At 36.2% G+C, this 10,260-nt stretch overlaps 1 protein-coding gene across 10 annotated transcripts in view; it reads right to left on the bottom strand.

Annotated features, from left to right (window-relative positions):
- Window positions 1-1,219: 1,219 nt before the first annotated feature.
- Window positions 1,220-10,260, bottom strand: part of PROX1 (prospero homeobox 1) — a 60,149-nt gene continuing 51,108 nt past the window's right edge. For 5 of the 10 annotated variants that reach the window (XM_007481380.2, XM_007481383.2, XM_007481381.2 and 2 more), the window contains one exon: window positions 1,220-7,026. In XM_007481380.2, the coding sequence (XP_007481442.1) occupies window positions 6,838-7,026 (189 nt within the window). In that variant the 3' untranslated portion in view covers window positions 1,220-6,837. The remainder of the gene's footprint in view (window positions 7,027-10,260) is intronic. The other 5 variants (XM_007481382.2, XM_056815915.1, XM_056815914.1 and 2 more) reach the window with 2 other exon arrangements.

Genomic DNA, 10,260 nt, shown 5'->3' with positions numbered 1-10,260 from the left:
ACATGTAATTCATTTTGAAAAATTTTGCATTCCAAATTCCCTCCCTCCTTTTTCTCCTCCTTCATTGAGAAGTCAAATGATTTGATAAAGTTATACTTGTATAGTCATGCAAAACATATTTAAATATTTTAGTCATGTTGTGGAAGAAAACATGGACCCAAAAAAATACATTTCTATCTGCATTCAGATTCCATTTCTTTCTCTGGAGGCAAATAGCATTTTTCATTATTAGTCTTTCTAACTTATTTAGATCATTGTCTTGATGAGAATAGCTATCATTCACAATTGATTATTGTACAATATGGCTGTTTGGTGTATATAATCTTACCCTGGTTCTGCTCACTTCACTTTGTATCAGTTCATACAAGTCTTTCCAAGTTTTTCTGAAAGTGTGAGAGGCAGGTTTTCTAAAGCCGTACCATGGATGCTACAACTCTGGGAAGTTGGCTAGAGGAAACTACCCCAAAACCATTTATAAAAGCCAGGAGTAAATCTTTAGTCTTTAAATTTGCCAGAATAGAAGTCACAAAAGTATTCATTTCCCTCACAGACCAGTTTATAAAAGAATAGCTAATGTTTCTATTACTCTGTGAAGGTTTCCAAGCTATTTTCTTATTATGATACTATGAGAGAGGCAGTGCATGCTCAACCAGCCTAATTTTACAGATGAAAAAACTAAGGCTGAGATGAAATAAATGACTTGGCCAAGGTCATATATCTCAAAAGTGTCAGAGCTGAATTTGAGGCTTTTGTCTCTCAAGCCTACTGCCTTTTCCATTCTACCATGCCTACTACCCTAGGCTGCCTTCTTTTATTCTATGATTTTAGCAAGTGGGTGAAATGTGGTCATAGTTACGTCTTCTGCTGAATCATCTGGAATTAGCAACACTGGGGAGAAAATTAAAACAGCAGTTTGACCCAACCTGGTTTTGTGTTCTTCCTCATAAAGGATAAACAAAGGTAAATTTGTCCTTGGAATCAATCTTGTGGCAATAGGAGGTTACCTGGAAACCCTGAAATCTGGATGAATCAAACTGCCCAGGTAACAAAAGGCATTCGAATCATCAGTGTTTGAGGCCAGGTTGTGACATCTAGAATGTCAGGGGATAAACACTCTAACTGACAATCTAACTGCATAAAATCTGTTGTCTTGGGTGGACTTTAGCCCCATACTCAATCCCCTATAAGATAGTTGAAGAAAAAATCCAAAGCACATCAATGAGCTTGTAATTTATATTTTATTTTGCACAAGCTTGCATATATACTGCACATACATTCAGTTTAAGAGAAGATGGAAGGCACACAAGGCAATTGAACTACTGTATCCTTTAAGTGGTACAAAGCAAAAAGGTCAAAGTTTGGAGAGTATACAAAAGCTTAAAACACACAAAATAAAACCCCATTCCCACCCTACCCCCAAACAACATCTTTTTTTTTCCTGTTTTAAAATTTAGTAGCTGCCAAACTAAAATGTTCACTTTGACTTTAAAATCAATTGTCTACTGCACCTTTTAAAATTTTATTTAATATGGACAGGGACTCTCATTGTTTTTTTTATCATATCATCAATTAATATTACAGTACATCCTTGGTAATACAAAATTGTACACCTTCATCAAATAAATTAGGATAAATTAAACCAATAAATTATGCAAAGTCTTTAGAACAATAGACAACAACAACAACAAAAATTCCACAGTTGAAATTGCCTCTAGCTAAAAAAAACTCAAAAATTGACTTTATCAGTTTCAGTTATTGTACTATTTTCAAATTAAAGGGTCTTTATTACAAAAAAAAGAGCTTAATGCTATTTACAACATATTGCTAAATAATATAAAGGCAGTGTCTTGTCACGCTTTGTAACTATATACAAATGAGTAATGGCTGGGATGATACCAGTGTGAACTTTAACCTTTGATTCTTCTAGGTAGCATTCAGTCCAACTCAATACGTTTTTCCCTCACTCTGACTTCTGGTAGGGGCCACCTCAAAAGCACTTCTAAATGGCTTCCCCCCCTCCCCCTGCTGTGGAGAGGATCTGTGTTTTTCCCAAATACAGAACAAATAAATCCTCCTCTAAGAAGAGGGCTAGCCCAAGATGTATGTGTCTCCTGGTCGCTTCTTTCTCCCTCTTGGACAGACTGAATTTTACTGGATGTCAGATTTGGGAAAGGGAATGGTAGCTCAGGTAAAAAGACTCTTAAGAGTTCAAGTGCCACCAGATCCCACCCAAAGAGTGTTTCTAAGAAGACCCAAAGGCTAAAAAGACCAGTTTTTAATCCCAGCTCTGAATGAGCCTTTCTGAGCTTCAGTTTATAGATGGTTTACAACCAACAGTTCTACAGAAAACAAAATTGCATTTCCTTCAACATAACATTTAAGTGCAATACAGTAACTGCTTACTCATATAAACCAGTTACATTCTTTTAAGGGGAGCTTTTTTGAAAACAATGCCTCTTGGAATATTCAAACACAGGGTTGGTACCAGAAGGAAACATTTGCACTAGTCACACCAATGAATACTCTATAATACACATGGCAAATCATTTTTGCTCTAACTTCTCATGTACAATGTTTATTCTGGGGGAGCTGTAAACCACTCTTCATTTTACAAATTTGTCAATGCTGCTGGTGAAAATCCTAGTTTTAAAGCCACAAATATCTTCACCTTTATATCTTAACATTAACCTATGGAAAGGAATTTATTTTTTACTTATTAAATAACTTCATGTACATAGAAAAAAATTCTGTAATTTTTACAGAAACTGTATCACCCTTGTCCTTGACATCTGATGAAAGAGACTGTTATCTTTTAAAAGTAGAGAGGCTGGATTTTGAAGAATGCTTTCAACTATCTATACAGTTATTGAAGTGTTCCTAATAAATCCAACAGATGTTTTGAGAATGTCGTTATTAAAATCTTATGTCTTATGCAAGAACAGCCATAAGGTTAAATATTTACATTGCTTTATAAAAGTTCCCCTCTTGGTTTTGTTTTGTTTTATTTTTTATTTTTATGTTTTTGTATTTTTTTTCAAAGATATTCACCCACATCCCTGGTACAGTAACAAAGATTCTGCAAACTGAAAACACTTTTAATTAAATAATACTCAGAGGCACAAAGCAAACCTCAGGAATATATATATGGGTGAACATTTCCTTAAATAATGCCTACATTCTAACATAGTCCACTTGTTTTACCATTTAATGTGAAACGTTCTCATTAAACATCCAGAGATACAGTAAGAATTAAATGTTTTGCAGTTGCAAATAGAACATTCTTTTCACAAAACATAACAGATGTCTAAAATAGGATCTTAAATCTAGATAGGAAAAAGGTAAGCTTTTCACTTCACACGCATATATATATATATAGATAAGATTCTGTATGTGTTTATATACATGTATACTGGTGCATACACATATATAGCACATCATATGAAATATTGCTTCTATACTACTTTTCTTTAGGCTAAGAAAACACAAGATTTGCACCACAGTTACAAAAAATTGGCTTCTACAAGAATTTTCAAAACTTGAATGCTGCTCAAACAATTGAGGAAAAAAATAATTTGCATTATCAAACTGTTCTAAAAATTCTCTTCTTCAAAAACGTAGTCTCCCGCTTTGTTTTTTTTTTAAAAAGACACAAAATATGCATAGCTATCAACATTATGTCAAACAGCCAGAAAAAAAATCTAGTGTTTATTGCAGCTGTAATAATTGGAAATAAAGTCTAAAAGATGAAATTGAAAGCCACAGAAGGCACAAGAACAATTGTACTTGTGGGAAAAAAACTGGTATTTTGAAGGATTTTTTTTTTCAATCCTTCCGCTGGTGCATTTAAGGTCTAGGCACAGACTATAACCTCAAGTGTGTATGCAGAAAGAAATCAGAATTAGCAGAAAACGAATGGCAATATGGTTATTTCAACATGGACTTTAAACTCTTTTCTTGTCTAAACTCTTCCCCAATCGAAGAAAATAATTAGCCTTCTCCGACCTACTTAAATTTAATTTAGGGAGAGTTGTCCTACCATCTAAAAGATGGTGTGATTTGTACTTTCAGTTAAATAAGAGTTTTATCACCCAGATTTTTGTTATTTTCAATGCTTTGAGGCATAAGAGAATATGGCTGCACTGGGTGGGGAACCCCCCCCCCTTCCCCCAATAGCAAAATGAAGGAGTACTCTTTACAGAATCAAGCAATGAAATATTTCCTTCAGATTCAAATTCTACTCTGAAATCATTTCTATGCCTCAGAGAAGTTAAAGAGTCTATTACTCTCATGAGATAGATGTGACAGTGTCTAGGTATGAGCCTACAGTCTTGCTCAGTTCACTTAATTGAATCAGATGGAGGGGAAGGGTGGAGAGTGTGGGTGGGAGGAAGGGTAATTGTAATTTAAAAATCAGTTCATCATAACTGAAGGATCAGATCCATTCCAGATCAAGAAAGTACATAGCAGTCCACAGAGTTTGAATAAAGTATGGCTTTGCCTTTTCCCATTGTCAGTGGCAGTCCAGTATTATTATAACAACACACCAGTGACATTTTAACAGCCAAAGACTGACTTGATCCTAATTTGAACCTTGCAGATCACCTTCTCCTGTGGGTAGCAATTCCCCAAAGAGGGGACTACCACCTGTTAATCGTCTCTTTACTTGGTGTAGATTGGATGGTAGACAAACTAAATGCTACAGTAGCCAAACTATACCATTTTGTTTTTAAGGGGGGGGGGGGGAGACATATCCCTGTTGATGTGCCCATCCTCTAAGAAAGTAAGTTGGATAAGAAGTGTTTTGCGTTCGATTAATTTTGAAACCGTTGGCATTCCATCCCATGTTGTCGTTTTCATTGTCTATACATACGGCAGGGATCCTGCCTGTGCTTGGGAATAATGACAGGGCATCATAGGATTGGACTGTTTAATTTGAAGTCAGCAGGTTTTTAAGGCTTTGTGCTGACAATAATTGCTTTCATACATTTCTGTCTATCAGCAGTATTTATAAATGAAGTGAAATTGCAGTGATCAGGTCAGCTCTTTAGTCACATGGGTAAACTTTCACTCTCCAAAGTCAAATGCAATTTTGAAATAGAAAAAAAAGTCAAGGAAATGCCATATTTATGATCCTTATGATTTAAATACCAGATTTGTTAATGAATCATAATTATTTTTAACCAAATTACCGGATGGAAGGGGAGGGGATAGAAAACACTAGTGAACAATAAATTCTTACTGCATCTGTTCAGAAAATCAGAAAAAAAAAAAAGAAATATAAATGCCATCAGATGTGTTTTTTTTTCCAAAGTAAATATTGGACAGTATACACTTGAAATTTTGAAAATCAAAAAAAGGAGAACCATTGAAGAAAGCACAAAGAACTAGCAGCTAGCTTTCTTATATTATGTTGAAATAGTGTCACTTAGGCTAATCCCAAACTTTCCTATACTGTACACTCACTCTACTCATATTTTGGTCAACACTAGCTTCTGCGTTAGAAGAGACTGGTAGCACATCATTCATTTTTAAAAGCTGCACAGAAAAGCAAGGAAAAACTCAGGTTGTCATCACTTTGCATATCCAACAAGACAGTGGGGGATTATTTCTGACTTATTTTGTCACATAGTAGGTGCTTAATAAATGTTTGTCAATTTGAAGAATAATCTTTTTTTTGGGGGGGGGGGAAGGGTCAGTCTTATATGTGTTCCTCTGACAAGATGAAGTCCAAGCAAATTTAACTGCTATTAAAAAGCTTTCAGCATAACGAGAATTAAAAGTCCAAGATGGGATGATTTTCCTCTTCCTATATAAAAGTAATTCAGAAAATTATATTTGGGGGCAACTTAAATATCCAGTGGAAAGAGTTGTCTTTTTGATACAACTTTAAGCAAAGTTGAGCAAAGAGTAAGTTTGAAACTTGTGTGCCTTTTAATATCTGAAGCAAGATGAGGATAATATAAAAGATTTAGGTTTTACTTTGTGGAGAATGAAATATGTTGTTTTTGTTTTTGTTTTTCTTTAAACAAAAGGACCATACTGTAAAATGAGAGAAGTGGCTAGACCATCATGCATGAGACGCCAGTCTCAACCTGAAAGGACCAATCTTGTGCAGAATTGGTTTGCCTCAATAAGAAAGTGGCATTTAAATCATTAATTCTGGGGGGTAGGGGAAGGGGAAGGGTAGTCATCATTCTTATTAGGAAAAAGGTTGATAGCTTTTTGTTGTTTTGTTTTGTTCTGAAATCTGGTCTTCTGGGGGGTATCACTTTAGGCAATGAGCTGCTAAAAATGTCATTTGCTGTTTTTAGAGATGAAAGCAAAAGCAACAAAATTAGCTAAATAAAATAAAACTAAGCTTATATAGTGATTCCATAGAACTTCAGACCTTTTTAGCAGTAAAAACAAGAGGAAACTTCATTGTCTATAGTAGTGTGCCATGATGCTGGTTTCCCTCGGCCAAAATGCCACTTAGTAGCAAGCCATGCATCTGACAGAGGCATCACATATATGATGCCCTACCTTGCTAAGACAGGCTTTACCCACTTCAAAATTCTTCTCCCTGAAAATGAACCCCATTTAAGTCTCCAAATGTTAAGGGCCTTGGGCAAAAAGTAAACTGAAGGCAGAAGGACAATTCAGTATCCCCTTGCAACAGAACAACACAAAAGAAAAAAAAGAGTTCATGAGGAGGAGGCAGAATTACCAGCTGATTTCATAAACATATCTATGCCTCTCATATACATGTATATGAAATCAAAATTTAGATACACATAACTTGGGCATCCAAAGGGGACTGCTACTTTTCATACATTCAGAAAGAGTTGTTGAAAATCTCTATTCATGAAGAAGCTCTTGTAGGCAGTTCGGGGATTTGAAAATCTCAGGGACTTCACTATCCAGCTTGCAGATGACCTTGTATATGGCCTTCTTCCAGGAAGGATCAACATCTTTGCCCGCGATAATGGCATTGAAAAACTCTCGTAATGTGATCTGTGCGACTTCCAGGAATCTCTCTGGAACCTGCTGATACAAGGAGACAATGGCATTAATAAAGTTTTCAGTTTCAAGTCTCCAGTTCTTCAAAGGAAACTGAGCTAAGTTCTTTCTTTCAGAAAGAGGCTTATATGGCACCTGCATTTTCTAAAAATGGCAGTCTTGTATTCTCTTATGTAAAGCTGTTATATATAGTAGCATAGGAACACAGAATGGGCAGCTCAGTGGAGTTTTAGCGATAGAATCCTACAAGGAAAATACTGAGTTCTGTCTACTGAAACAACAAACTCCTGAGTTCTAGAGAGGTTGTTTAGGGATGGGGGTGGGGAAGAGAAGAATATCACTCCGACCTGCCATGGCTATGATCCTGCATAAAAGTTTTAACAGGGAATTTCTAAAAACTGAATCCCATTTCTCCAGTTATTCCCATCTTAAAATCCAGCTGTTTTTACATAGAAAAAACATTTGGGCTCAAAAATAGATAAAAACAACAATTTTTAAATTAATTATTTATAATTATAATAATCATAAATAAATTAATTAACATTATAAAATTAATTAACAAAAACATCAGATAAAACAAGTATATTTAAAGTAAATCATAAAATATGTAGGAACCTAAAATATCACAGTAGAACATAAGAACATAGAGGGGACTAACAAGTCATCTTGACCAGTTCCTTCATTTTGTAGATGAGGGGAATCAACAGATTTGCCTGAGGTCACACCAGTAGAAAAATAACTGAATCAGGATTTGAATTCAGGTCATCTGACTAAAACCTTATGCCATCATGTTGACTTTCCCTTGGACGACAGATGTTTGTTTGTTTTTTTCCCCTTAAATTCCCCCAATTCTGATATTTTCCAGTTTGATAAGACTTGACAGTGATCTGTCATAACATTTGAGACTTCACAACCATCCTAATAAAATTTGCATGATTTTAAAACATGTTATATTGGTCATTTTAAATCATCTTTTCCATGGAGTTGGATCCTCATGAGGAGACGTCCTATGGACTAATGAGCCTTTGGTTTGCCTACTCTTTTAAGCTTAGTTTATGACTCCCATCTCTATCTCAAGATAACTATTCTCTTTTAAGCCCCCCGGGCTTTCATCTGTTCCTTCCAAGGAGATGTGTGTGTGTGTGTGTGTGTGTGTGTGTGTGTGTGTGTGTGTGCTGATTCCTTGGTGTTATCTTTCTTATTTGTTTGTTTACCTTCTTATTTAATAGTCCTGGTCAGGAAAGTTAGTGGCTGTTGATATGTTTGTTTAGTATCCTTTGTTAATTCCTTAAGATAAAAGGGAGTGGGGGGGGGGGAAGAGGAAAGGAGGTATCTTGCCACAAGATAGGGTATCACTGAAAGGATCATTACTTTAAATTATTTTTTTTCTGGAAGTATAAATGAATAACTAGTGGATTTCCTTTAGTCGAGTCCATTTGTATTAAGGAAAAAAGAGCAATGTTTGATTTTTACATTCCATGGATACAAATATAGAAATAAATAAAGACTAGGTAGGTATGTGAGCATAATGTGTGTGTGTGTGTGTGTGTGTGTGTGTGTGTGTGTGTGTGTGTGGAGAGAGAGAGATAGGAAAAAAAGATAGACAGATATAGATACATATAGGGATTGAAACATTTTCTTCTGGTTTGGACATATAGAAAGTTAATGTAAAGAAAAGGCATTTAATTTTTTAAAAATATTCCTTCCTTTCTTTATCTACAACCAACATTTGCCATGACTATAAGGATGTAGGAACAAGTGCTAAACATCCCTGTTACCCCAGTTAAATTTGGCTTAGTTTTAGAGGTAAAATGATTTATGAGCTTCCCAAAATGATTTACTTTTTCTTTAGGAAAAAAAATACAGTGATGACAATCTTGAGAAGTAGGACCCTGCCCCCAGGTCAGACACAAAAGGAACCTTAGAATTAGTTAAACAAATCAATAAGAATTTATTAAACCCTTGCTATGTGCCAGGGACTCTGCTAAGCATGAGGGTGGGGGGGACACAAAGAAAAAAAAAATGGTCCCTATACTCCAGGTGCTAACTCTCTATCAGCAGATAAGGAGATTGAAACTCAGAGAGATTAAGTAAATTTCCCAAGACCATGTAGCAAGTTAGAAGATCCAAGATTAGAATCCTGGTGCCCTGTCTCTTTAGCATTGCAATGTTCTTTGTGCAACACTGCTGCCAGAATGACCTGACCAGATTTTGGGTGAAGTGAACCTCTGGACCAATAAACACAATATAGTATGCTTGTGGGCTTCCTTTTAATGAATTAACGAGTTTGCCCTGAAGTGGTACTCTCGACTGCAATATTCCAGCTCTCCATCTATATCCACTAGGCATAGCAGAGAGCCCATTGGACTTAGAGTGAGAAGGTAGATTCTAAACCCTTTCATGCTCTCTCTTTGGGCCTCAGTTTTCTCATCTATAAAATGTAACAGCTGTATTAAATATTTTCTAAGGGCCTACATAGGCTAAAATCCTTTGGTGACTTCCCTCCCATTTCCTCCCCCTCCCTCCAATCTGCTGTTCCCAGTAGGTGGTGCTCCACAAAGTTGCCCGGTTTTCTTCTATCTACTATGAGCACATGTATGCTGGTGAGGAGGGAGGGGGCTAGAGGAGAGTTAGGCCTTCCTGTTCACTTTTTAATGATTACAAAAACCATTTAACTGTCATTTGGAGAGCATCCCTTCTTTCCTCCCTCTCCCCACCCCTCCACCCTCTCCCCACAGATAATCTTCACATTTTATCAAATAGGCTTTATTGAGAGGAGGAATCTGGCTGGAGAACAGTTAGACTGTGCAACTATCTCCTATAACTGCTTGGTTTGGGAGCTGTTAGCCAAATGTTACAAAACCATAACCAAAGGCATTTATTAAAATAAACATTTTAAGAAGGATGGTGATACCAGTCACTGGCAACAGAGGAATTCAGATCCTTGATCCTTAGCTTTGGAGAAGTATTACAGGAAAGCAGCGCTGAGGCTTGAAGGAAGGGGTGCCAGTGGCATAACTAGGTGAATAGTAAGGGCAGCTGCTGTAGATAAAACCCAGATAATGATGGCAATAAGAAAAGCTTACGTTTCCAGTTGACATTTGGTACAATATTTTATATACCTATTTCATGTAAACCTCACCATAGACCTGCAAGTTAAGTAAGATAAATACCCTCATCCCCATTTGTCAGAGGAGAAAACTGATATTCACTCAGAGAGGTGAAGGTCCTTCCTTACGGTCATTTGGCTAAAAAGTGGAA

The sequence above is a fragment of the Monodelphis domestica genome, chromosome 2, assembly GCF_027887165.1.
Source record: "Monodelphis domestica isolate mMonDom1 chromosome 2, mMonDom1.pri, whole genome shotgun sequence".
In the NCBI taxonomy this organism is placed as follows: domain Eukaryota; kingdom Metazoa; phylum Chordata; class Mammalia; order Didelphimorphia; family Didelphidae; genus Monodelphis; species Monodelphis domestica.
The sequence above is the reverse complement of the archived record's forward strand: the minus strand, read 5'-3'. Positions and strand labels throughout refer to the sequence as shown.